Below are 27,756 nucleotides of genomic sequence, written 5' to 3'. Positions count from 1 at the left end.
CATGTCCAGGGCCCTGATAGGACAATATTTTTCTGTACTATGAGTGGGTCATAACGCAGGCAACACAAAGCTGAGCAGACTAAAGATCAGTGAGGTTTCTTCACAGAGAAGGAGGGAAAAAAGAGGAGAGATAGAGACGTCCATGAAGGATCAAGCTTCAAAAGTCACAAAAAGGAGAGAGAGAGAGAGAGAGAGAGAGAGGGTCTGAAGGGTGGACCCGACTTGTGGCTACTTATTTATATTTTGACAATCAAGCTCTGATTTCTTCTGTTTCTAACTCTCTTTCTTCTCATCCATCTCTCTCTGGCTGGCTGTTGGGTTATTCCCTGAAACGAGTTTCTTTCCGCGAAAATCGAGGTAAAGAGGTGTGTTTCCTTGATAAGAACAAGTCCATAAGTTTTTCTTACAACCATCAGATGTTGTTCTTGTTTCTCAGCTTCTTCTGTGCTGCAGTTCATTGTTGGTGTCGGGGAGATGAACATAGTCCGGCTCTGAGCGCAGAACAAGTCCTGCATGGCGAGCCAAAGGATTGGCGAGATCGGTCTATCAGAAACAGGGCCATCAACTCACCACATCCCTTACTCGGTTTATCATGGAATCAACAATCCCAGCACTTTCATGTATGAACCCAACCCAACCCAACCCAACACTCTCTTCTCTTCACCCGCCTCATCCGACTCTGAACTTTTCCTTCTTCTCAAAGTGGAACTGAGTTCTCTCTTTAAAACAAAGGAAAGAGACTGGTTTCTTTATAGGGGCATTGACCATTAGTTCTCTCTGTTTCAGTAATCAAGAAGGATCTGCTTTTGATTTTGGAGAGCTAGAAGAGGCAATTGTGCTGCAAGGAGCTAACCTCAGAAATGATGAAGCAAAAGCACGTACGAACATGGAAACTCTCCATCTCTCACATTTTTTCCTCTCCAGTGACGTCTCATTAAGAACAACCAGTTGTATCCTTTATGCGCGTGAGGCAGAGAGGGAAGTTTGAAAATGGTTTCAGCGTGGGGTTTGGCGAATTTTCCATTTGTGATATAGTAATCATTTCTGGGACTGAGAGCGGAATGGCATGAGTACACAAATTTAGAAACCTGACCTTACCCCAGCCATGATTTTCTTACTGAATCCGTAACTGCAAGAAAAAGGAAGCAGAGAGAGAAGATGGATTAGGTTTCAGTCTCTGCTTTTTTCTTTTTCTTCACGTTTCGAAAGAAAAACAAAATCTTTTGGTTGTCTTTATATTTTCTCTACTTACTGTGATCCTCTGAGATTTTTGCTGTTACGGGGTGATTCTCTTGCAGCTTTATATACAGGCAGGCCTGCGGCCACTCTGGACATGTTCCCTTCATGGCCAATAAGACTCCAGCATACCCCAAGGGTTAGTACCTTGTTTCCTTTCTTTCTCCTACTTTGACCATGTCTCTTAACTCGGGCGGTTCAAGGCTTCTAGTTATATTACGCATTCTTGAGACACCCTTTGGTGTGTACTGATCAGTCACCCTCTCAAGTTCTCAGCTCTGTTCTTTCCTAGAGTAAATTTCTCTTTGCTTCTTTGGACAACTTCTGATTTTTCTCTTGGAGATACTGGTGGGTTCAGTGGTTTTTATCATGTTAGGACGTGATTTGATGAAAAGGTTGGGACTTGAAATCTTTTTGTGCTGATGAATGTGTTTTCTTCTTGTTAATCCCAGGGAAGTTCGAAGTCAGGAGGAGAGAGCACTGACTCAGGATCGGGTGTGAACACCAACACTCTTTCTTCGAGCATAGCTGAGGCTCAGAGAGAAGCAGAGTCGCCAGTCAGTGCCAAGGCATCATCTTCTTTGGATCATCGGAAGCTGCAAAAGCCAATGGACATGACAGCAAGTGACACATCTCCTCTACCCTCTCCAAGTCAATCAGCTTCCAAAGCACCCCAAGACAAGGTTTTTTACTTTATACTTCAGTTCATTGATCTCCGACACCTTCTCTCTGCTTTACCACATCCCTAGCTTCTCTCTCCCTCCCTCCCTCTCTTTCTACAGATAAAACAGATCCCAAAGTGCTCAGGAAAAGGTACAAACAGTAGTAATACACAAAAATAAAGTTCCCAGGAAAAGGTACGAACAGTGGTAATACACAAAGATAATGTTTAGGCAGGATCTTTAGAGGAGCTACCACTGTTCCTTATCCTGATTGATGAAAAAAGATTTTGGGAGAAATTGAAAAAAAAAAAAAAAGAGTCTTTTCCCTTATGAAAAGATTTTAGGCTTAATGTTCATTTTTGAAAGGGTTCATGAAACATGGAAAGAATGCTGTATTAGATCTGTGCCATCTTGATAAATTAAACAACATTATCAACTGATCTCTTCCCCTTTGAAAACCAGGATTGGAACTAGCATGCTTTCCAACCCACCTCTTCTTTATTCTCTTCAAATTTTTGTTTTGATCAAATGCTAGGGTCATTGTCACTGATCTTGCATTGCATTTAACAACTCCTCATATCATACCAATAATTGGTTTTTTTTTTTGTTTAAAAAATGTTTCAGAGAAAAGGAGGCTCCACCTCAGAGAAGCAACTTGATGCTAAGGTTCCAAGTTCATTAGCACTTGTTCCTTTTTTTTCTTTTTCTTTTTCTTTTTGGGCTACACGAGATCATGTCCTTTTTTCAATTGTTCTTCACTTTGATCTTGACTTTCTAGATGAACCATATTCATTTGGTTTCAGACATTGAGACGTTTGGCCCAAAACAGGGAAGCTGCAAGAAAGAGCCGTCTCAGGAAAAAGGTCTGCCATCTTCTACAGCTTTGAAATCTGAATGATAAAATAAGAAATCTATTCCATCAAGTAGAAAAATGTAAACTTTAAAGAGCCCGCTAATGTTTACTCTTTCATTTTCTTTCGACAGGCTTACGTTCAGCAGCTAGAATCAAGTAGAATAAAGCTCACTCAGTTAGAACAAGACCTTCACCGGGCACGCTCTCAGGTTTTCAAGTCTAAAAACATATTATTTTACCGAGATTTTTGTGGCCATAACTATTTTCTTTGATATTAATGAGTGAAAGCAAATTTTCGCGGCTCTTCTGCAGGGGTTCTTCATGGGTGCATGCGGCGGCTCTAATATAAGCTCTGGTGAGTCTTCGATGGCTTCATCTGCACAAATTAATTCTCTCCTTGAAAGTGTTCAAAGCAAGATTTTTAACTAAGAAAGAATAAAATCTAGCAAAAGGGACTTCGTATTTTCTCGTGATTTGGTCAAAATATCCTGTCAGTGATCAATGGTACTAGGCAGGAATGTTTTGTAGTCTGAAAGTCTGTCTTAGGATTTCGAAAGCAGTCGGGCGATGTTTTTGTCGAACTAAACTTCAAACTCCTGGACTAGTATGAACTGATCGAGAATGTCAATTTTTCCAAATAATTGAGCTGCCTGGTCTAACACACCACCTGAAATTTTTTTTCCAAATTCCCTTTCTGACTATTCCTCGTTTGACTGAAAGAAAATCGTTCAGTTCTTATTCATGTCTTGCAAGACTTGGTTGTACTTTTGAATCTAGTCAATTTTTTGACTGAATAAACCAGAGTTCATATGCCATGATAACATAGACTATTTGCCACCACCGTTGCCCCATTTAGCAAATTGATTTGCTCTGCACCAAAAGCAATGAGGTATGCTTTATAAAAAGTAGAAACTCTGCTCCTGAAAAAGTCTAGTGCAGAAGACTGATAATTGGCCACAGTGACTGATTAATCTATGCTGGTGAACAGTTTACTTGCTTCCGCCTTACAAGTTTTTTTAATGTTTTATCACCGCCATAATTGAAAGAATACAATGCCATCTAGGAGCCGCAATATTTGATATGGAGTATGCAAGATGGTTGGAGGACGACCACCGGCATATGTTGGAGCTTAGAACCGGTCTCCAGGCACATTTAACCGATGATGATCTCAGAGTGATAGTAGATGGCTACATTTCACACTACGATGAGATTTTCAGGCTCAAAGGGGTGGCCGCTAAGTCCGATGTCTTCCACCTCATAACCGGGGTGTGGACCACCCCAGCCGAGCGCTGCTTCCTTTGGATGGGCGGTTTCCGGCCATCGGAACTGATTAAGGTCCGTGGTATTAATAGATTCCTAATCATCTTTTGGCAATTTCTGAATAGTAGTATGGGAGGATGATGTTGGCAGGGACTCTGGCCTCTGGTATATTCTCTCTTCAAAGGACACATTGTCCTTTACTCTAATAGACTTTCAAAGGGTGATAATGCTTCCCAGAGAAAAGAATCCTTTTCTTGGGTTCTAAACAAAGCTTTAAAGTTCTTGGCAAGGCATCTTCTTTAATCATGGGAATAATGAAAGCATTGACTTGCTAAACCTAGATTCTAGGAGACTTCTTTTTCTGTCCTGAAAAAGAAGAAGTGACATTTACTGGAGCCAGAGCAGTCAATTGACCAAAATGGCCTCTCACCAAAATTCTGAAGCCCGACCCACTTCTCTCAACCAGGCTCTTCTTGCCTCTACAGGGTGCTTCGGATGATCATTCTCCGCAGATTTTTGTCCTCCATGTTAAATTGCCACTTCCAAAAAAAATTAAAAACATAGATTCCTTGCTTAATAACATGAGGACCCGGATGTTCATATGTTTTATGTTTGGTCTGTGTTCTCAGATATTAATAACGCAATTAGATCCGTTGACGGAACAACAATTCATGGGAATATGCAGCCTCCAGCATTCGTCTCAGCAGGCGGAGGAGGCGCTGTCCCAGGGGCTAGAACAGCTCCAGCAGTCGCTCGTTGACACCGTTGCCGGCGGGCCCGGCATCGAGGGGATGCAACAGATGGCTGTCGCCTTGGGCAAGTTAACCAACCTCGAAGGCTTCGTTCGACAGGTAAAAATTGTCAATTAGCGCGGCAAGAAAAAAAAATCCTTTTTTTTTTTTTTAACTCGGAGCAACTTTATTCCCCCATGCAAACTTATGAAGGTTGTAGAGCAGAAATTAGCATAAGCTAAGGTACAACTACTATGCTAACGTGCAACTGAAGCTCGATTTACGTCACCTTGATTTTAACCTCTTGTTTGACTTTCTGAGATTAAATACAAGAATCCCAGTTTTTTTTTAAAAAAAATTCTTATTTTATTATATGGTGCATAACCCTCCATCAGTTTTGGTGCTGATTCGTGGTTAGATGAATATCTATCTTTGATTATCATATTAATACTTTGATTAGATATACAACTGTTGGCGGTCTCCATCAGATTTGGTCAACGATGATCCCCCACTATATATATGCCATAGCTGAAAGCCTGAAACAATTCTAGTTCTTTAAACTTAATTTTAAGAAATATTTACACCATGACTTTGTTTTCTTTTTACCCATGATTCTTGTGTTGTAAAAAGTAATGTCTTCTTTGTGGTGTAAAGAAGTCCATTAGCATGTTGAATAACCAGGGTTTGGTGTTGATTCTTCTTACCATGTCTCTCTGAATGTCACCATCCACAAGGTTGCTTGAAGCTTGAAAGAGATGCCGGTTGAAAAGGAAACCCTAGCTAGGGCTATCAAGCCAAAACTTTAAAATAATGGGGAGGAAAATGATAAGCCATCCACTTGAAAATGGGGTTCAAGATTTTAAAGGATTATTCATCTCTATGATTGCAAAATGGCCCAAATTTGAAGAAAATGACAACTTTCATGAGCTTGTAGCCCTCTTGAATTGTTGTTGGCCTTTGAAAGGGGGGAAAATTAGCCAAAAATTTTTTTTTTTAATTTATTGTAATTGTGTCGACTTAATCCTAAACCATTTGTTTTTTGCTAATTGAGTTCTCAACATTTTGCATTTATGCCAATTCAGCCCATCTAATGAAATTTGGATAGAAATTGCTGACGTGGACGCTGGCCGTTCTATGTGGTGCGACCGACGTTGGCCCGAATATTTTTTTTTTAAATATTGTCTTAATATTTTTTTTATCTCTATTGTCCTTTACGTTTCGCTTTTCCTTTCTTCTTTTCTTTTTTTCTTTTCCTTACCTTCACCAATTGTGGCCGGCGAGGGTCGCGGCCATTGCCCGTCCTCGCCTGCGGCCTCGTCTCGAGATGCCCAGACGACTCGAGGTGCGGCAGCTGCTAGCATTTTAATTTTATTTCAACTTGCTCTTGGTGGATTATATATATTATCGGATACTAATCGTCTACTACCTCATTGTTATACTTCGTGAAGGAGTTTTCTTACTTGTGTAGCTGAGAATTGCAGGCTGATAACTTGAGGCAACAGACCCTTCATCACTTGCGCCGGATACTGACGGTTCGACAAGCCGCGCGCTGTTTTTTGGTGATTGGAGAATATTACGGACGACTGCGAGCACTGAGTTCTCTATGGGCGTCTCGTCCTCGAGAGTGAGATTATCAGTACATTAGCTGCTGATTTTTTTTGAACGAGTTATCAAAACTAATCCAGTCGTCTTAAGTTGTTCTTGCATCTGACTACCATAAATAACTTGGTTTTGGTCAGGAACATGATGAATGATGATAGTTCGCGCCAAACATCAGCAGATCTGCAAATCGTTCAGGCTACGCAAAACCACTTCTCCAACTTTTGATCGTCCCATGTCGGACCGAGCGAGCGAGAGCTGAACCTGATCGATCAGATCAAGAACGACGACCTCTCCCCGATACACGGGTTCTACGAAAATTACTAGGAGCTTCTCTTTTAGGAGGATAGGAAATTTTAGTGTTTATATATCCAATGTCGTCTGTTTTCTTGTCATGTAAATGAATGTAATCAAAATGTATGTGCATGGGGAAGCTTCTGGTGAACTGGGCTATAAAGAAAGAGAAAAAGGAACAAAATCTTCGCCATCGGAGTATCTTTGTTGTGTACGATATTCTTATGCCATCCTTCTTTTCCCAAAAGCACAAGCTATACAGTAATAATATCTGAGGAGAAACAAGGTAATTTCATGAATAATCTCAAAGCCTTGGCCTATTTAACTAGTACATGTACTTATATCGACAAACATAAATTCTTATATGTATATATTTTCTTGTGTGCGTCTCTTAACATTATCTTCACTTAAAATGAGAAGTTATCTATTGAATAACCGTTGACTTTGCTACAAAGCTAGGGCAAGCTTTTGATAGACATATCACAAGCCAAAAAAGTCCGACACATATTGCATTGGTGTCAATTCGGTCTTAAACGTTTTTGAACGAATTAAATCCTAAATCTTTTGACGATTTGCCAATATAGTTCATCCTATCAATTTGGTCGAATTACCGACATGAACATCGGTTGTTCTAAATGACACAATAAAGTGCTGACGTGGAAAAAAAATTTGATAACGTTTTCTAATTTTTTTTAAAAAAAATTTATGCTTTTTTCTTTTATTTTTCATTCTTCCATTTACTAATCTGGCCGATGAGATCGCCGGCCATAGGCAAGGGCGTCGAGCCTTCGCCCACATACAGGCAAGGGTGAAAGCGGCCTCGCCAAGATCCAAGCGGGTGTCGAGCCCTTGCCCGGATCTAGGCAAGGGTTAACACCCTCGTTCGGGATTCAAGCGAGCAACCGAAGATGGTAGGTCGGCGACCTTGCAAGCACACAGTTGGGAAGAAAAAGAAAAAGGAACGAAAAGAAAAAAGAACATGTAAAAAAATTTTTAAAAAAATTAAAAATTGTCAACGCTAGCGTCGGTCATTCCATGTAGGACGTCCTGCGTATATGTCGGCAATTTCCGACCAAAATTGGCTGGATGTACTACATTGGCAAATTTTCAAAAGGTTTACGACTAAGTTAGTCCAATTTGATGTTTTATGACCGAATTAACACCAATGCAATAGATCTAGACTTTTTTTTTTTTATACTTTTCCCTGCTACAAGCTCATCATGTATGTAGTAATGGCATTCATACCCATGTGGGGAACATTGAATGCATACAATTGCACTTTTGAGAGAGAGAGAGAGAGAGAGAGAGAGAGAGAGAGAGAGAGAGAGAGAGATGTATGGATGGTTGGGAAGTGGAGGTGCGGCGGTTTTCTTGCATTTGCGTGAAGTGGTTGCAAAAGAAGACGTTCATTTTGTTGTTAGAATATGAAGAAAGGACCGAGTTGAGCAGGAAGCAAAATCCCATTTAACTAATGACATGACATTGTTGTCCTCTTCATACAAGAAAAGAACACATTATATATATTTGGTGCTGACAAGGAGAAAATCTGGGGTGGTGGGTGCGAGGGCTTTGCCTCTTTCTTTCATTCCTTTTTCATTAATGGAAGTGGTTGTGAATAATTATGCGTTTCTCGTTTCAAATAGGACGAGGCAGATTGAGAGTTTCTGCTTCTTTACTTTGATTATTCATTTAATATGAATACACAGATGATCTTCTGCCGACATGGTTATAAAAACTGAAAAAGTTTGGAGACCCATCGATTTTTTTAAATTAATGTGTGTCTCCAGATTGATATGAAATTACTTTATTCATTGAACAACTTCTACAGATTGAGAGTGTCGTAAACAACAAATCTTTGCAGGGATTTTCATCCATGAGCATTATGTAACATAGATTATTTTCGAGTAAATGGTTTCAACTTTTAACATTCCTCGACACGTCGGACTCACGGACAAAGCGGTTGATTTTAACACGACGGGAAACAGTTCAACCGAACGCTCAATTGAGGCCTTAGATGGTCGGGGACAAACAGATTGCTCTTCCATGGCATCAATTGTTGGTGATTATTAGGAGGGAAAATGACAAAATGACAAGGTTTTTTTGGAGTGGTTACTCTCTTTTTGTTCTTTAAATTAAAACGGGGAGCTATCCTATTTTTTATTTATTTATTTTGTTTCGACTGAGAATTTTTTTTTTTTTTTTTTTTTGGTTTGGCGTCTCTAACTTTTGGATTCCATTAAAATCGAACATAGATTAACACTGCGAATAAAATTAATTAATTTGGCACTGTCCATCACTGTCGGCGTGCCTTCACTCACCCCGCACCCATAAGAGAAGTAGGAAGCAAAGGCGACTTTTCTCTAAGACTAATGGGACACGTCCTTTTTAGATTAGGTCTCGAATTCTATTTTAATTTGTCAAAGGGTATTGCTGCTTCCGTCACGACTTTGCAAGGAAGGAACGTGTGAGAAACCAAAACTACGTTTTCACTCTATTATTTCGTAAAAAATAAATAATTTAAAAATTATTTTTCCAAAAATATTTATTTTTATCGCTCGGAATAATTAGTTAATAATTTTTTTTTCGATTACATCATAATGTTTTTTGTTTGTAAAAGAAATAAGTGATTAATTAAAAATAATTTTTTGAATCGTTCATTTTCAGCACCTCCGAAACAACCGAACCCTACCGAACCCTTCGGGGTGTTCTGACAGGCACCATTTCAATGCTGGTTAAAAGGAGCTGCACTTGAGATTGTAACTTTGGATGGGCAAAATTGTTTACTATTGGGGATTAGCGTACAACAAAGAATCAAAATGACAATTCTGAATCTGCTTGCGCCCCAACGATCTGGTAAAATGGAGAATTGCAAATTTTCATTGCCTAACTCTACACATTGCACCCTTGATCAATAATGGAACAACACAGCACCATATAAGTCACCCCCAGCTCCAGCATTTGCAGATTAATGAAGTCGAAATCTTGTGCGCCGTCCTAGCTTTAAAAGTCGAATGCGAACTCATCCCACGGTGGTACTTCGAGACCAACAGAATCGTGTTCTTGCATCCCATCCATGTCAAAGTCCAAAAACGAACTGAGATCTTGATTCCCACCAAGCCCGAGATTTGCCAGATCCATGGGCTCATCCACATTATTAGTGGAGTCTCCTCGTCCATTATTACCCGCCTTCGATCGACCAAGTGATGCGTTAATCGCGTGATTAGAGGTATTTGCCGATTCTGGAAATCCATTCCCAGGCCTTGCTCTTGAAGTCGGATGATCACTGGTCTTCTGCTTCGATTTTGCTTTGGTTTTGCATTCAACCCCGGGGCTTTGGAGCGATTGTTGACCACCCCCTGCAGATGGAGTAGTAACAGTCGTATTCCTCTCCCTCTCACCTCTCTTAACCTTTGTTTCGCCAAGTATGGAGCTGTCAATCGATGTTACTTTTGAGGAAGCACACCCCATGACATCATCAATTAGCATTTCCTTCTTCTTCCCGAGAGAGTCGCACCTTTCAAATGTGCTAGAGACAGCACCTGTGGCAGGAAATATAGAAGGTTAAAAGATTCTTTACTGGTTTACACCACTTCTTTTTCATTTTTTTCGGTCAAGGGTTTACACCACTTCGTTCACGTGAACTTTAATCCTGATAGGACTTTTATCAGGTGACAGTCATATACAAGTATCAAACCTGAAAAAGGCAAGACTGATAACTGATTCCAAGTCAATCTTGTAATGACAGGCTACCACGATCAAAATTTACCTGGATTCGGAACATTGATGCATGAATTGCTTGCTGTTCCTGAGCCGACACACTCAACAGATTTTGCATCATTACTGCTAGACAGCGGTGCAAAGAGGATTTCCTGCAGTCCAGGCTCGCAAAAGCAACTGATGCCCGTATCTTCATACTTTTGATATCTCACAAGCGTGCGCTTAATAAAAGCCAACGCAACCTGCTTTGAAACCTTTCGCACTGAAGCTTTTGAAGTGCTGCTGCCCCGACATGCCTGTATAGAAAATTGACATGACAATACTCTTTACCAACCAGCGCAGTGCTTCAATCGTCTCTAGTTCATCCACATCAACATACCATTGCAGCTACTTTTCAATCAAAGGTACATACAAAAACTTGTCTTTGTTCTGATTTAGCATGATATAATGTATTTGACGATATGGTAGGACCACCATAAGACTTGATACGATATTTACCTCAAGTAGAACCAGTTACCATCAAGAAGTACAAAGTCGTACTGATACTGGATGTATATCTTCTGGAAAAATTGCCAAATACCATGGGTACCCCCTAAGCAGTTTTAGAAGAGGAACCATCCGGCCAGTAAAGACTACCGAGGGAAAGCACTACGCAATCAACCAGCCTAAATAAAAACCATTTGTCACACTGGAGTAAGCTTGGAATTCGCAAGATGCGAAGTTATGTAGGAAACCAATTACCACCACAATTTGCCAGCGTCTGGTAGTGGTGGAGAAAGGCATCCATTTTTGGACTTCTTGTTAGAACCCAGATGAAATTCTGTCGTGGCAAGTATGGGTCAAAGGGCTTTCTAGTACTACAAAGCATAGGGTGGGCTTCTGAATAATTGAAACCACATCGACAAGAATGCCCAATTTCAAAACATTGCCCTTCTGTTGTTATCCAAGTTGACAAACTTTCCTACCTGTCTTTTGCTTATTGATGAGGAAAATGTTACAGAAACTAGACTTGTGGGAACTAAACAAAGCATAATCTCAGAAAACGAGACGCTAAAACTGGATATTCAGTGCTTATCTTCGATCATGTGCAAAATACACTGAATTTTAGGACATACAGCATTAGGCATTAAATATTTAAGAAAAATCATACTAAAAATTTTTACAATATGATGACCAATATAAACTCTAAGTACCAAAATTTACTCTGACCTATGATAGCCCCATAAGTCACAAACAAATAATTCTGTTATTACGTCATAGAACAGCTGATATGACAAAAAACTAGATAAGAACTCATCAAATGTAAACAAAAGAGCTTCACAACGGACAGCCAACCCACAACCCAGATATTAGAACTAAACAAAAAAGAGAAAAAGATATGAGATGAAGAATCAGGAACCCTAATCCTTCGGTTGGTTGCTTAAGCATTCAGCACACAATAATGCTCATTCTTATAGGACAGATTGGCGAGGTCAGATGCAATGTCAAAGAACCAGAATGTACCAATATGAGGTAAGGTCTAAGAGTCGCATCCCTTCCACTTCATCACTTGATATGAACTGGATCAACTCTGCTGGCTTAATGGCCAGCATATAAATAGGAGAACCACAGAGGCAGGGGTCCAACCCTGCCCCCTGGGGGGTAGGAGGAAAAATGATTCTTTTCAAGACCATTTGGGCAATTTCTTAGCTAACCAAAAGAAACTAGTAATAGGAACTACCAGCGTTTCAACATAATATATCGGTGTACTAAAATCCATAATGAGAAGACAGCATGAAAAAGGACAGTCTGCATTGAAAACATGAGTCTATTACTGTCTACTCTATCCGATCTGATATTTCAGTTTCAAAAACCAATAATCCATCAATCTGCGGATACTTGAAAGTACAGAATAGTTCCTTTTTTATTAGAGATGGATAATACATATGAATTTTGTGGGAAAAAAAATTCAAAAACAAATAATCCACCAGCTCTAAATAATGAATTTCGAACAGATAAACAATTACCATTCTTTTCCTGTAGGCCATCTCAACAAGTCGTTGCATAGCAATCTCTTCTAGTTCAACTTTCCTGCATATCAAGTCCAACTATTTAAACAAAACAAGAAGCAAGAGAAAAATATCAGACAAGTACCCAACAAGGCATTAGTATTACCGTCTTTCCGCATCTTCTCCGCTCATTATAGCTTTATCCACTTTCTCCAACTTTGTCCTTTTTCTGACAATCTAACATTCAGTCAAAAATCAGAGATCAATGGTGGGAGGATTTTGCAAGAGAAAGATTGGACATTAATCAATTAGACTTCATTCTTTCCACCCAAGAAAGAGAAATCTTCCTTTCAATTCCTTACTTTACGGTCCAACAAATTCAAGAAGACCAGGGAGATATCAACCTGTTGGTATAGCCCTTCCCTCAGTTCTGCAATATCTTGATTAATCACCTCCGTGTCATCTGTTAGATCAGGCTGCATAAAGCAAACCAAGTTTGAAACAATAAGAGGGGAAGTGTTCACATATAAGCGGTAAGAAGAGGATTTCCATGGCATGGGTAACATTTGGGAAAGAGTCCAGTGGATCCTGGCTGTTAAATAAGGAACCTACCAATATTTCTGGATGTATGTCAATACTCCTTAGCTCAAGCAGAAGCCTGTCATCAAGAGACATAGATTGATATTGACCATCATGGTAAGGAAAGGCAGAGACGTTCAATTCCTTCTTTGGCAGCTGTCCCATATCATCTGAACATATTTCACTGACAATGGCTGCATCTGAATGGGAGTATTCATCATCTCCAAATGAATGCTCGTTGCTGTAAACAGAAGTCGACATGCTTGAATTCCTAACTGTGCTAGAGGCAGCACTTTTATCAGCAGAAAATCTGTCCAGAACGTTAACTTTCTGATTCCATAAATCCACAGTTGACTCGACTTCAGATTCCATCCTATCCTTTTCTCTGGACTCTATGTCTATCTGGTTACATGAACCACAATGAGAATCATCGCTCACGCTCTGAAGAGACAAATTTTTGCCTTCATTGTGATGGTAGAGTTCTTCACTGCCATCCTCAATTAGAGCCGAAAGAATTCTCTGATACAACGGAGTACCCTTGTCCAAACTCCCAATGTCAAATCTGCCAGATAATATAGCATTATGAGATGCTTCCTCATCCAAATGGTTCCCTTCTCGTCCACCAGGACGGTCAGAATCTTCTCTGTGAACGACTGCGCCCTGAGAAAAGAACCAATAAATTATTGTAGAATGTAATATCTATCCTGAGAATTTTGTATAGAAAAGTATTGCAAGTTTGCAAAATATTTTTCATAAGTCGCTGATAGACTGAAAGAAATACAAAAAAGAAAATATGGCCCCATAAACAAGTTGTCTTACCAAAGCATCATGATTGATAATGAATGACAAACTCTCATGAAGCTCCTCAGTGCGATTGAGCTGATCCAAGTAAGAAAAGAGCAAGATGAATCCCGCGTTCAAGATATCGAGAAACTGATCTTCTATCATAACTATTACCTGTTGCTTTAAGTGAGACTCATCTTCAGGACTCACAAAAGCAAAAACATGTTTCATTTTCTTCCAAAGTGTACTAACAAATGCGACATCTGTACAAACAATAAAGATTTCTATGGTCACATTTTCACAAGGGGGATGAAAGAGTCAACATTAGGGAAAAAAAAAACTTAACAAGAGGATCTGAGTCAGAGTGCTTACTGAAAGCATTTCGAGCAGAATTTACAGCAGCAAGTAAAGTTTCAAAATCATCATCCATTTCACCTGCAAAATAATATCAAGTTAGTGGAATATCAAAGTTTGGCAACTTCTTCATGGCCAAAACATAAGTTTGGCAATCTTTTTATTCACTTTGCTTATGGAAGGTTCCAAAGGTCTCGAATCTATTTTATTGAAGCTTAAATCACAGAGAAACCAAGTGCACGACAAACGTTGAATGCAAAAAGTTTGATTTTACATCAAAAGCAAGATACTGCAGCATTAAAAAATCAGATTCGCTGAATGAAGATGTGACTTATATAATTTACCCCAGAAATTAAATTCTTGGAAATACACCATGTTTTTATGTAGACAAGCTTCTCCCATCCACAGAAAGCCAAGTAAAAGTACTACAATATATGTGCCAACAGGAAAATATGGGATCACAAATATTAGGCCATGTGCACCGTATGTCCTTCCAACAATGAGATTATCCTATGTCTACTCAGCCGCATCATATCATCATCAATATTCTCAAATGTCAGAGAACTTAGAGCTATTCTAGCCAATAATACCCAAGTGAGAGAAGCTGAGATGTAAGAGTACTAAACAAAAGCTTTGGGTTTCCACTGTACCAGAAATATCGGAAGTGCCGGCATTTAGCACCAACCCAACCCGAGCCACAGCCTTCTTATCTTTCAACTTCTTCGAAGAAGGTCGGCCTGATTTACTGGATCAACAATAGAGAGCAAAAATCGTTTAACAGAGAATATAATCTAAATAGTGCAAGTGCGTTATGCAGAATTTTTGGAATGAACAATGCAAAGACCTTTTGTTTCTATCTGAACTGAGCCTCACACTTTGAGGTGGTTTTGCTGGTATTAGGTCCTCCATCCTCTCCTGTGGAGAAACGCTTGACTTTGTCATAGACAAACCTCTTCCACTCCGCCCTTGTTTTCTCACTGTTCCCATTTCGTAAAGTACTTTACCCTTCTTCACAGGCAAAACATTAACCCCAGCACTATGAGATGCAGAAATTTCACCACCATCCATCCCTTTTTCTTTCAGTCCGTTTTCCCAAGCTTCTGATTCTTCATTGTCAGGCATGCCAAATGGCGATGAAATGTCAGGTTCCTTCTTGATCTTCATGCTGCCATTACCTGATATGCGTCCAATCAAAGATCCACTGCTTCCAGTTGCAGAATTTCTACGATTGGGCTCTGGTGTCGCAAAGCCTTGCGCTAGATTCTGAGTCTTGTCAGCAGGATTCACAACAGGAGAGACTAGGTTTGCCCTTCGAAGGCGTGATTTTTTATGTGGTCTCTGCCCAACCCATTGTGCCATTGGTTGTGAAGTTGCACCGGGAGACACAGGATGCTTTTTATCATTCGTGATGCCAGCTGCCATAATTTTATTTGACTTTGGAGGTGGTTCCCAATCTTCAAGAGCTCCAGGTGAAGGATGAATGCTAGGAGATGAATCAAGCACCATAAGCGAACCTGTTCGTTGTGCTCGGGAGGCCTTTCCTTTAATTAATGAACCAGAACCACTAGCCAGATCACCCTCCTCAAAGTTTGACCTGAAAGAGGTACTCCGGTTATTGGCAATTAAGAGCCTCGTCAACCTGACCAAGTATATAGAGGACGGAAGAAATGCACACCTTTTTATGAAGGAAAGGTATAAAGCAGAGTCTTAAAACATGTTAGAAACGAACATGTATGGCAGCTATATACAAGGAACAAGATATCTTGAGAATAGATAAGGACATACTTGTTTCCTTTCAGTAAAACCCTCTGCTCCAGCAAATCAGTACCATCCCTTGGTGAAGGGGCTGTCTCCAGCTCATTCTTGAGAACTGCACAGGCATTTGAACCAGGAGACTCAACCCGGCTGATCAACTTGTTTGTTCCACCCACGCCATTAGAAGTTTTTGACCTGTAGTAGCAAGAAAATTGAGAGAGAGAGAGAGAGAGAGAGAGAGAGAGAGAGATAGAATAGTACAAATGAAGTGATTCAGGTGACAAGTATTTATATATGCAAGAGATTTTCCTCAGCTACTAATCATCTAACACATAATTGTTTCGCACGCATTTTACAGATGCTATGCTGAATGGCGAACCATGCATATAAGGGCTTCCTTGCCCCTCCTTTTCTTGTGCGGCGACCTTTCTTATGCACTTGTGTTCAATTAGCCCTAGCCTCACGAACCATTTTCAAGACTAAAATTAAAAAAGTGAGCAACTACTTCATTTTATTACCATTCAAATGTCAATTGGGTGAATATCACGAGCCACGTATATACGACAGCTATCAATTACACTGGCCAAAGGGCAGCTATCAATCAAGGAAAACTTCCATTAGGAAGGTATCTCAAAATCTCAATAGCTTGCCTTCTAAAATTGACAGTTCCTTAGCGGCAGCTAATTGAATGTTGCCCAGGGACCAGACTCTACTAATGGTTAGAAACCCCAACATTGTACACAGTAAGATTCATCAGCCATATTGGAAAAAGAAAAAAACCACTCAGACCCGTAAAACAAAAATATTCTTCCAACAAAGAAACAAATCCACCATATCGTTTATTACCCATCCCAGCTGCCCATTAAATTACTTTCGCAATAACCAATAGAGAAATTCTGCATACGGGACATGCGAGTATAAGAGAATCTAGAGTGAATAATACAGTTGAGTCAAAGGAAGGAGACAAGAAAAAATGAAAGGCTATCTGATCCCTAATGAGTTCAAAATGTCCACAATCAACAAGAAAAAGGAAATGACTCTACAGCTCAATCAGACATAAATTACACAGCAGACTTCTTAGAATGCAGATATTCACATCAACATGATAGACATACAAGATTACCTGAAAATGTGACCATCACCAGATTGCAACTTGGAATCAGCAGGCAGTTTAGACTGCATAACTTGCTTTGGATCTCCATCACCATTTACAGTTCTGTTGCCTACAGCACTTACAGATCGCTTCCTCTTAATTTTCCTCTCCCAACTCTCACCTGGAGCAGCCACCCGGCGGATCTTTTCTTCACTTCGAACTAAAAGACCATTACCAACCTGGACCTTTTCTTCATTTCTTTCCATAAGTGCCGGCTGCCTCGAGGCAGAAATGGACTTGGTATCAGCCTAATAACATGAAGAGCTAAACAACATTAGTGTGCAATGGAAAATATTGAACTGATCTCTCAGATGTAGGTACTGCATCATAAACAGATATTTAAAATAACAATTATCATGAACGCCAAAAGATAAACAAGAAGTTCGCGAGACAAGGCAATTATGATGACTCATATCACAGAAATCTATCAAAAACAGTGCAAGTTGGCATATAAATATATCATCCATAGGGGGCAATTCGTATTAAGGACTCGAGTGTGTTAATATGCATGTCGTTACATGACAGCATTGCATGTTTTAAACCTTATATAGCACACTTTGAATAAAGCTGCGGTCGAACATTTTTGTCCAGCATCAACAGGCTGTCAGTAATTTCATGCTTTTCTTTGGAGCTTCTACCAAATCCGTAGAAAACTTTCAAATGAGAAAAGAAGATGAAAGGTTTCTTATGAATTCATAGGTGAAATGGCTTCAGCAATTACATGTAATCTTCAGGTTTTCCAACTAGGACTGAAATATCTACAATAACAATCATTGAACCAGCGGATACAAGATAACTCTCAATTTATCTACACCTAAGCAGTGCATAAGTATCTGGGTGATACAGATTCTAACCAGGAAATCATACAGGTTATCCCTTCAAAGGACAAAAACTAGAAAATATACCTCACCCAGAAATACATCCAAGAAAAACCAAATAAAATTGAGCAGAAGATAAAAGCATGACCAACTAGTAATCTAAAACCAAGCAATACCTTAGAAAACACGCAACAAAAGCAGGGGATAAAAATTTCCAAAAGAACTGAATAACTATAGACCAGAAATGGAAACAAGCCTTGGATACGAACCCGCATATCTGCCACTGAAGTACGGACACGCTTAACCAATCCAACATTTTTCGGCCTCTGCTCTAGCCTCGCATTGACCATGTCACGAGGGCTTCCACGAAGTTGACTTTTCACCTTTTCCAGGTCAACCCCAGACCTCTCAATGGATAAGATATCAGTCCTTTGTCGCTTCTTTGAGCTCAGGTTCTCCCTGTACTTTTCCAGCTTAAAGATGGACTCCCGGAACATCTTTGCTCTGTCCCTGATAAAAAGATACCAAATATTCAATGGACACGTAGTAATTTGGATGATGACAAACAATCAACCTAGATTTGGTTCTCAATATAATAGATAAGACATTATAGAAAGCTGGGGTAAAGCATCACATGAACCAGATATCAAAAAGCTTTATCCAACCGTGATAGGGTAATAAACAGACATCCTCACAAATATTAAGTGAATGTCACAAACATCTTCAGAGTGGTTCAACCCATAACTGCCAAGAAAACAAGCCAAGCACCACAACGACATGTCTTCGGCTCAACTTCATGGGCTATTTCCAAGGATTGCTAGGACTCATGGATGGCTATACCACATTCCCTAACCGCCAAAGTATGCACTGAAGTAAATTAAGAGAAATTTTCCCACCAATTTCCAAATTGTGCCTTTCTCAAAAAAGTGCAATCCAGTCATTTAAATAGAGCTCCCACTACACAGAATAACCTGAATGAGAAGTAGGGCAATAAACAAGATCTTTGCAGGACGTGAAAGAACCATTACTTTGCTTTTCTCGAGGCATCTTCAACACTTTCTTTGATATGCTTTAGCTCCTTGGTTGCCATGACAGCAGAAGGCTTAGGCTGGTTCACTCCGAATGAATGCCCCTCTGATGTACTGCCAAGAGGGAAAGCAAGGACCCTCCTGATCTCTCCCGATCGTACATGTTTCTGATTGCCTAATGTAATTGGCTCAAGTGACAAACATTGGGGCAAGGGAGGCACTTCCAATGAAGACGTATTACTGCACTTGCCAGAATTATTGCCAGGACCTAACATAGTGCACTTGCTGCCTGTCAAACAGCTGCTTAACTCGTCACATCATAGTACCTATCCTTGCTGAATTCAGATTCTACTTGAGTTTCTTAATTCCCTGGCATTTCCAGATCCCCAAAAAGCTGTTAAGATAATCATATGGCACTCGTACATCAGAAAAATAAAAATAAAAAACCACTTGTACCAGAAAAATGACAAAAATTATCAACATTGCCCCAATGGTGGATGAGAAAGCTAGGATAAGACCATAAAATGCCTTCAGGAGGACAGGGTGAAGAATAGGAAGGTAGACTCTACCGATGCTCCTCAGAACGATTAGCTTAGTTTTTAATTTTGGACAGAGAATAACTAGTCTTGCCTAGCCCATGAACAATGTCCCTCTTTTGGTAACAAGGAGAGGTTCTTTCCTTTTTTGTAACAAGGAGGTTCTGGGCATCACTTTTCTGTTGAGTCACCATTTTGATAACCGACCCACAAAACTTTTTGAATCAATACAAACCCCAGCAAATTTATAATCTTCTCAAGATCAGAAAAGGTCGGTCATTCTAAAAAAAGCGCAGTGCCCACAAATGCCTACAAGTTCTCATCGGAGCAAGGTAAGCATATGCTTGTGGACTCTACCAATACGCAATCATACTACAACGCAACAAGAAGCCACGAAATGAGCGATGACGGCTCGTCAGCAGGTGATCTCACCAAGCCACCACTCCTCCAACAACAAGACCCCAGTCGATCGCAGGAGCAAACTTGCCTCGATCACAAAGCCACGACCAAGACATCAAATCGAACCAAAATTGCTAAATTTATCCGGACTTCATTCGAATTACCTGAATTCTGCTCAGTCGCCAAACGAATTAAGCGAGTGACGGGGATAAGACCCACCAAAAAATCAAATCAGCTCCTTCCCAAAGATGAAAAATCGAACGCTTGAAATGCGCTTAAACCCTAGGGCGGAGGGGGAAAACAAGAAATGCTTTAGGTTTCGCGGAGCATAATGGCGGGAAATACCTGATAAAAAAAGAATTATCCGAGAACCGACGCGACGGGAGGAGGGCGAGAGATCTAGAAAGTGGCGGCGATCGAGCACGGTCGCGGGGGTGGGGCGCCGAATCGGAGTTCGGGGTTCGTGGTCGGCGAATTTCGTCGTCGCGGCGTCACCGATCGAGCTTCGGCCGCTGGCTTCCTTTCGTGGAAATGCTGCGCGTTGACACGAAACAAGAAGACATTGCCGTATTTGTCTCCGCTAAAAAACATAAAAAGTAGATAAATAAAATAAATAAAAAGAGAGAGAGTGGAAAGCAGTCAAAGAAGTGACCCAGCGTTCTTTAATGGGGCGCATGATATGACGACACTTACGAAAAATGGATTTCTGTTTTTGAAGTGCTTCCAAAGTAAAAACTTATTTGATAATATAATTTTTAAAGTAAGAATTCGTTTGGTAAAAAATTTTATTTCTAAAAGCATTTTTCACTTCTGAAATTATTTTTTCCTCAATTTGAAAAATTAAAAAAAATAGCTTCTCCAATTCAAAAAGTGATTATTGCCTCACCCTTTATTTATTACGCTCTTACCCTCTTTTCTATCATACCCACTTCCGCCAACCTCCATCACCGCGGACTGTTGCTGGTCGCCGCCCATCCCCGACCTCCATCGGCCGCCGCTCACGACCACCGCCACCCGCCAATCGTCCTCGTTAGCCAACCTTCGCCGGCCTCCGCCTATTGCCGCCCGCGATTGCGGACCACCTCCGCCACCAACCGCCGACCACCTACCACCACCCACTACCAACCTTCGTCAACCGCAACCGCAATCGCCACCAACTATAGACCACGGCGCCGGCCACCGTCGCCGGAGTAAAAAATAAATAATATTTTTTTATTTTTTGAAAAGTAAATAATATTTTAATAATAAACATTATTTTTAAGGAAATTTAAAAAGTTCAAAAATAAAGGAGAAGTTTTTTGGTTGCTGATAATAATTTTTCACAGAATATTTTGTGTTAATAATATTTCGGAAGTAGAAATTTTTAACCGTTACCGAACGAATTTCTCCGATAAAAAATAACTCCTGGAGTATAAGTAGAAAATTCAGCTCCTGCTTCTCAAGAGAAGTAAAAAAATCGGTTTCTCACTAGAAGTTGATTTACGAAGTAGAAGTGTTGCCATGCACGCCCTAACATTCGCTGCATATATATTGTGCATTTAAGATCGTTAACTTAACTCCTTTTTGTGAAATTCATTTTAATAAGAGCCTTGAAATGTCGCATAAATTTAACGAAGAAAATCTCATGTTCAAAATAGAAAACTGTCGTTTTTTTTTTTTTTGTCCAAAAGAAAAGTGTCGATTTACGCCACCTTTAATTACACTAACCTCATCTGTCCCCAAAAAAAAAAATAATTACACCAACCTTCCAAAGGTCTAAGATTTATGTCCTTGTGCTTCTCAGTCATTTCAAATTTCCCAATTTCGAGGGCAGCCGAGAGAGCTGGTAGCTCGCGATGCTCCGAACATCGCCACGATGGATTTGACTTTCGTAACAAAAACGAGAAATTAAATTATACTTCTTTTCCTTTTGAGATGAAGCCATTCACTGTATTATTACCGTTAATTATGTGAGCCATTTACCATTAACTACGTTACTTTAACCCGGGAGGATAGCAAGAACCGAACCCGCATCTTCTTCTTAGCAAGGAGAAGTTTTTTCATTCAACTCTATCGCTACAACATTCACGATCTAACAAGGATTTAACTTCAGTGAATTTCCATTCACGGATATAATTCTTCACGGAACCTGTCTCCGACACCCCAACTAACTAGGTTGGGATAATTTCCAACTTCTTAGTAATGTCTCGTGGGGGAAAGAAAAGGCATGTCTTTACCTTCTCCCCTTAAACACGAGAAGGACACAATTCATCCTCTAGCGAGGAACATTGGCAAGTTGGGGAGCACATGGTAACATTTCTGGAAATGAATTTCTTCTCTAGAATTGATTTTGGAGTAGAAATCCGTTTGTTATTGTAACATTTGAAGTAGAAATTCGCCAGGTTACGCAATATTATATTTCTACTTTTGAAGTTGTTTTTGAGTTAATTCCAGAAATTTAAAAAAAGTTACTTCTCTTTCATAAGTAAAAATCTCTCGACATCAATATGTATCTTGCTTCGGTCTTTTTTCATTTTCATCTCTCTTCTAGCTATGCCTCCGCCGTCACTACCCCGCACCAACCTCTGTCGGTTGCCGCCACCCACCACCTACCACTGTCCACTGTCGGTCACCCCCAACCGCCCCCATGACCACCCCCCCAATCGAGTCGCCATCTCTAGCCACCAAAGCAAAAAAATAAATAATTATTTTTAATTTAAAATTTAAATAACATTTTTTAATAATCAAAAGTATCTTTTAAAGAAATTTAGAAAAATTAAAAATGAAATAGAAATTTTTCTGTCGCCAATAATAATTTTTTGTAGAAGATTTTATGTTAATAATACTTGAGAAGTAGAAATTTTCAACGGTTATCAAACGAATTTCTATTCGAGAATCAGAAAGTTTATCATGTTATCAAACACTTTTCTTTGATAAAAAATCAACTTACATAGCACGAGCAGAAAAATCAGAAACCGAAGTGTTGCCATGTGTGCCCTTAATTGCTCACGCATAGAGAGAGAGTAGCATTTGACAATCTCGCGAGTGTCTTTGAACAAGAGGTACGTCGGCGACAAGTCGATTCAAAGATATTGTGCAAAGCACTAGTCGACGAAATAGGAGTGGAACCTTCGATGATTCACCCCGGGCGCAGAACGCTATTATACGACCCTACTCGGTGGTAGATATCCGAAAATGACGTGGAGTCTACCTTTTCCACCATTACCTCCTAAGTTGAGAGAGAAAAATTTTCTTCCTTTCATCTTAGGAAATATCATGAATTTTGCGTGCTAGAGTTCAAACGAAGTAGTTTAAGGACTTTACTTAGGTCCGGAATGAATTAAGTGGAATGGTACATAATTAGCGAGATTGTCAGATGCTGCTCACTTAGTTCATTCAGAAAAGCTTCACTTTCTACTCACTTTTCATCTATGTTTTCAAATCTGGACCCATCAAACCGGTTGACTCCGATTCGTGAGCCGACGGGTTCGACCAGTTCAACCATCGGATCAATGAAGTTGGAAACTTTCGACGGAGAAATTCAAAATAACTTCTGTTATGCCTATTAGCACCAAAAGGAGCGTTGGCTCGGGTGGATAAGGCGTTCTTCAATGCGCAAGAGGTCTGCGGTCGATCGTATTGGTCAATCTGAAAGAGCTTCACCCTCTTTATAAAAAAAAAAAAGAACAATTCGGATGGATCGTCACCCAAATGAATAGGTCCCCTCGACAGTGTCCTTTGTTGAGGAAAAGCCATATTCCAGAGGAAAAGTACAGAACTTGCCAAGAACAAGTGACAAGAGAAAGATAACCCAGAGTGAAAAAGAAGAACCCACTCACTATTTGATCAATCAAAAGCCACATCCAAATAATTTTCAGAGTCGAAACGAATTTCAGCTTGTGGAATGAAAGCTTCCTTGCAGCATTCTTGTGTTCATTGTCACATTCCTTTTGTGCTTCCACAGATCGATCAGTGTGGTCTGGACCGGACTATGTTTTCATCCGCATTTGCCTTCAAGAACGTGATCGAAAATGAGCGGCGTGCTTGCAAACGTGATCGAAAATGAGCGGCCCGCTTTAACAAGCACGCGTTGCGCAAAGATGAAGGACCCTTGCAGCAAGCCCAACATACTGGGAAGATGCTTTCGGCACCGTAAGTTTTTCTGGGGCAACTGCCGTAAGTTATTTGAAAACACGACGCCATTCGACGGTCTGAAACCCCTACCGTTTCTGCTACAACAGAATGTGTACTAGCATTCGTAATTCGGTTGAAATCTGGGTGGTCAAGTAAGCATCTCTGTTTGATTTAGATGATAATTCAGGAATCTTGATCTCCAAGGTCAGATTATATCCGAGTATTCCACTGGCTTGCTCTCTGCAAAGGCTTGTTCAGTAGGATTACTGGGCAGTTTTGCTTCCCATATTTTGATCTCTACGGTCAGTTTTCGTGGTGGAAGCTTGTGTGGTTCAACTCGGTAGTTGCGTCGCAATGCTTTACTTCGTCCTGTCGCCTCATTTAAGTACTAAACAACTGTTAAAGAGAGGAAATGTCCTCCAGTTGAAGCTGCTTCTGCTGCAGTAGGAAATTTTGGGCGGTATGATTGGTGCATTTTCGGTTCTCACCCTGGGTTAGCTTGTACTTTCAAACTAAGTCTCTACCTAAATCACTCAGTGCACAGTCATCCTCTCTTCATGATCACTCGATCAATAATAACCAAGAAGAAGTACAGTGGCATAGTATTTCCTAAGTGTTTATGCATAAGCACCAGAGTAAAATGCTTACAAACTTCAGGATATGGAACAACCGCCAAAGTTAATAGCGCAGAGCCAGTACTTACAAGAAGAGATGAATCTGCTGTCTAATAACGGAAAGATATCGAAAGAAACTGTAAATTAGCCAAATGCAGGTCAGAACCCTGTTAATCACAAACTACATCTGGTAAAAAAAAATATGATCAGCAAGACATTCTGCAACCAATTTACTTTACCAAATGAGCAATTTGAATCACAGAGGTTATTGGTGTCATGAATAATGTACAAACATGACCACCTTGTCATGAAACCGGTTCTTCTCCAAGCAAAAGAGATTCTTCCCCCAGCAAAAGAGCATTCACAATGGCGTCACATACACCAGTGTAATGCACAAGCAAATGCCCTCCATCAGGAATTTCGTGATACTTTATCCAGGGCAACTTTCCTGAAACAAATCTTTGAAGCTGAAAAGGCACGACCTTATCTTCACACCCTTGCCAAATGTGTACAGCGCTTTCGCCTTTTGGAAATGGATCGCTTAGATCCATGGGGTCAAATTCCCATTTGCCAAAACCTACTTTAAAGTCGCTTCTGAGAGTTTCGAATACTCTTCGTCGTCGTAAATTCTCCTGTTAGTGAGAAGATACATTGACATTGTCAAAAACTTGCAAAAAGCTCATCTGCAAGTATGTAACTAACCTAGGAATACATATGATTAACAACGTAGGCTTTTGTATCACATCATGTGCAGGTAAATTGATAGTTACCGGGGTGAACATGGGGAAGCCTGGCGTCGTCTTCAGGACTTCGATGTCTCGTTGGTTGAAAAGGGTTGGGTCTCCATCTGAAGGGTGCCATTTTTGAGTCACCCACCACTGAAGCAATCCAGGGGCATGGCTTGCGATCCGGAGTGCCCACCGGATAAGCTTCTTTCTGTAGTCGGGCTTTGTCAGACTCTCAGGAAGAGAAGGCCAACGATAGTTGACTGTTGGGACCACTAAGGCCACACCAGCTAACCTGCAAGGAGAAAGCTCAGGTAAGAACAGACGACTTTCTAAAATTTTTCATGGAGTTAAGTCACACTAAGCATGATTTATCCAAGAACAAATAACATGCAACCAAGACAGGCGAATTTTAAGTGTCAGCAAGGACGATGCTACCTGTCCGGTATATACTTGAGGCAACTCCATGTGGGATATGATCCCATTGAGACACCAATCACATAAAATTTGGACCCCAACTGCAACCATTCAGCAAGCTCTTGGATATCAAGGGCTTCACTCTTTACAGTACGCTTCGAGTTCATGTCGCTGTCACCATAACCAGCTCGATCATAAAGTACTATATATATGCCCAACTTTTCTATGAGTTCCTGCAAAACAAGGACCAAAGATTCTGAATTTGGGCATAAAATACATGTAAATCGACTACTCTCTTCTTAAATGTCTCTCAAGTACTTTCTCTCGGAGACTGCCAATTACAGGACTAATGATTACTCCAGCCTCGATTAAGTCATTGCCTTGGTCAGCAAACCTCTTAACAGACAGTTTGCCATGTTGAACAACCAGTTTTAACAGCTCATTCCTCATGCTACAGAAATCAAAAGGAGATAAAATTTCCTACTTCTTCAGCAGCAGAAAGGGTAAAACCGGATGAAGTCCAATCGCTACTGGATCATCCATACCAATCCCTTCATTCGGAGTCTCTATCAACCCTAACCGTCTGGTGTATTCACAGATCCTAAATCCGCCTCCTTTTTCAACGATGAGGATCTACATAAATCCCATTACCCATGGAATACCTTTTGACGCTTCCATCTTCTTCGCATGCGAACAAGTGGCCCTGAACACAAAGCTTCAAACTTTTTTCCCCCAAATATACACAATTTCTAACTTCTGCTCACCCCAACCAACGGATTCAGATCATTACAAACCTAAAAAAAAAAAAAAAAAAGAGCGGAAACAGAAACGGATCGAATAAGCGCGTACTCGGGACACCGGGAAATTCATCTCCTTGGAGCTGCCGAATCCGTGGACGATGATGATCTTGTAATTGGATCTGCTCTTGGGGACACCCCTCTCGGTGTAGGCCAGGAATCTCCCATCCCTCAGCTTGATCCTCGAGGAGGTCACAGGTGGGTACTCCTCCAATTCAGTACTCTCCGTGGGTGGAAGTTGAATGGTGCTTGAATCCATCCCCATACGCACAAGAAAGAATCCGAGCAGCAAGCTAAGCACACCCGCTGTCGCCGGAACAACAAGAGCACAAATACAGAATAAGAAAAACCAAATCTCCGGACAACCCCCAATCTTCTTTCAATCCAATTTTTATTTTTTATTTTTAAATTTTTTTTATAACCTCCTTTGCGCAAAAGGGGACATCCAAAACGAAAAGGGTGCGATCCGAGGATCGAGCGCGGAGCTCACCCGATGATTCCCGGGCAAACCTCCGTGTGTTCTGGAATTTGTCCCCGTGGGGGATCTGGGACTCTGCCCGGATCCTGGGAGTAGCGAAGGGAACGATGGGGTGGGGGCTGGTCCTCGAGGGGGGAGGGAGAGAAGAGCCTTCGTCCCTCGCGTGGATCTTAGATCTCCTCTGCAAGAGTTGGCGGAGCTTCCTCCTCACGTTCATGTGTTCAGAGGAGACGAGGGAAAGGAGAGGTTTCTCCGCGAGCCCATCGTGCGCAGAGGAGACGAGTCAGAAGAAAAGGCTTTCGCCTCGAGCTCATGCGGGGATATTCTATCTCAAGGTTCGTCCGATTCTTACCCCCCAACATCCCACCCCACTTCGCCAAACAAAAAAAAAAAAAAAAAAAGGACCGACCTTTGGTGCGGCTGGTATGTCCTCGTTTCTGACCGTTACCTTAAAGATTTTCACGCCGATTTAATCTGCCCTTGTCTCAAAACCAAATGAACTCAAATGAGTCGGTAAAAAATATCATTCTCTTCCTAAAATATCTCGGGAAAAATTTCAAATAATAACTTGATTTGACGGGTCTACTGGAGTGGCCAGCTTAAACGTAAAGAAGGGCCTGAGCTTACCGGCTGACAGATCCTATTCACAGTCGGGGGCATTTTCGTTCAAGGGCAATTTTTATTTTTATTTTTTATTCTCTTTTCTTTGTTGTACCAAAAACGGGCATCCCTTTTCATGGAGTGCCCCTAATTTTGAAAATGGCAAACCTACCTGAGTTGCCATGACACAACAGAAAGTCATGCCCGGGCTTTTTCTTTTTGGTCAAACGTGTTGGGTTTTTCTCAACTACACAATTGGAAAATGAT

At 40.6% G+C, this 27,756-nt stretch overlaps 3 protein-coding genes across 10 annotated transcripts; 1 reads left to right on the top strand and 2 right to left on the bottom strand.

The window, feature by feature from the left end:
* Positions 1 to 115: 115 nt before the first annotated feature.
* Positions 116 to 6,863, top strand: LOC115735360 (transcription factor TGA9). Of its 6 annotated transcripts, none has more exons than XM_030666579.2 (13): positions 116 to 357; positions 437 to 620; positions 787 to 878; positions 1,311 to 1,375; positions 1,689 to 1,919; positions 2,523 to 2,564; positions 2,702 to 2,761; positions 2,883 to 2,960; positions 3,064 to 3,106; positions 3,815 to 4,086; positions 4,641 to 4,862; positions 6,224 to 6,366; positions 6,482 to 6,863. In XM_030666579.2, the coding sequence occupies exons 2-13, from the start codon at positions 514 to 516 to the stop codon at positions 6,567 to 6,569; spliced, it is 1,443 nt and encodes a 480-aa protein (XP_030522439.1). In that variant the 5' UTR covers positions 116 to 357; positions 437 to 513; the 3' UTR covers positions 6,570 to 6,863. The 6 variants fall into 6 exon arrangements, with proteins under 6 accessions (XP_030522439.1, XP_030522436.1, XP_030522437.1 ...); XM_030666576.2 differs by having other exon boundaries at positions 119 to 357; positions 454 to 620; positions 1,299 to 1,375; XM_030666577.2 differs by having other exon boundaries at positions 119 to 365; positions 1,299 to 1,375.
* Positions 6,864 to 9,389: 2,526 nt separating this feature from the next.
* On the bottom strand, positions 9,390 to 20,328 carry LOC115735311. Of its 3 annotated transcripts, none has more exons than XM_048283591.1 (16): positions 20,091 to 20,328; positions 18,811 to 19,204; positions 18,052 to 18,292; positions 16,935 to 17,212; positions 15,842 to 16,006; positions 14,901 to 15,650; positions 14,707 to 14,801; positions 14,075 to 14,137; positions 13,877 to 13,965; positions 13,738 to 13,798; positions 12,953 to 13,548; positions 12,745 to 12,816; positions 12,507 to 12,577; positions 12,359 to 12,422; positions 10,401 to 10,648; positions 9,390 to 10,181 (listed from the first exon to the last, which is right to left on the bottom strand). In XM_048283591.1, the coding sequence occupies exons 2-16, from the start codon at positions 19,083 to 19,085 to the stop codon at positions 10,115 to 10,117; spliced, it is 3,135 nt and encodes a 1,044-aa protein (XP_048139548.1). In that variant the 5' UTR covers positions 19,086 to 19,204; positions 20,091 to 20,328; the 3' UTR covers positions 9,390 to 10,114. The 3 variants fall into 3 exon arrangements, with proteins under 3 accessions (XP_048139548.1, XP_030522367.1, XP_048139547.1); XM_030666507.2 differs by having other exon boundaries at positions 12,953 to 13,579; positions 13,739 to 13,798; XM_048283590.1 differs by having other exon boundaries at positions 12,953 to 13,579; positions 13,739 to 13,798; positions 18,811 to 19,179.
* Positions 20,329 to 24,554: 4,226 nt separating this feature from the next.
* On the bottom strand, positions 24,555 to 27,247 carry LOC115735498. Its single transcript, XM_030666761.2, has 5 exons — positions 26,902 to 27,247; positions 26,464 to 26,717; positions 25,636 to 25,847; positions 25,243 to 25,492; positions 24,555 to 25,104 (listed from the first exon to the last, which is right to left on the bottom strand). Exons 1-5 carry the CDS (start codon positions 27,104 to 27,106, stop codon positions 24,778 to 24,780), a joined length of 1,248 nt encoding a protein of 415 aa, XP_030522621.1. The 5' UTR covers positions 27,107 to 27,247; the 3' UTR covers positions 24,555 to 24,777.
* Between the last annotated feature and the right edge of the window lie 509 nt (positions 27,248 to 27,756).

Source organism: Rhodamnia argentea, chromosome 8 (assembly GCF_020921035.1).
Source record: "Rhodamnia argentea isolate NSW1041297 chromosome 8, ASM2092103v1, whole genome shotgun sequence".
NCBI lineage: Eukaryota > Viridiplantae > Streptophyta > Magnoliopsida > Myrtales > Myrtaceae > Rhodamnia > Rhodamnia argentea.
The sequence above is the reverse complement of the archived record's forward strand: the minus strand, read 5'-3'. Positions and strand labels throughout refer to the sequence as shown.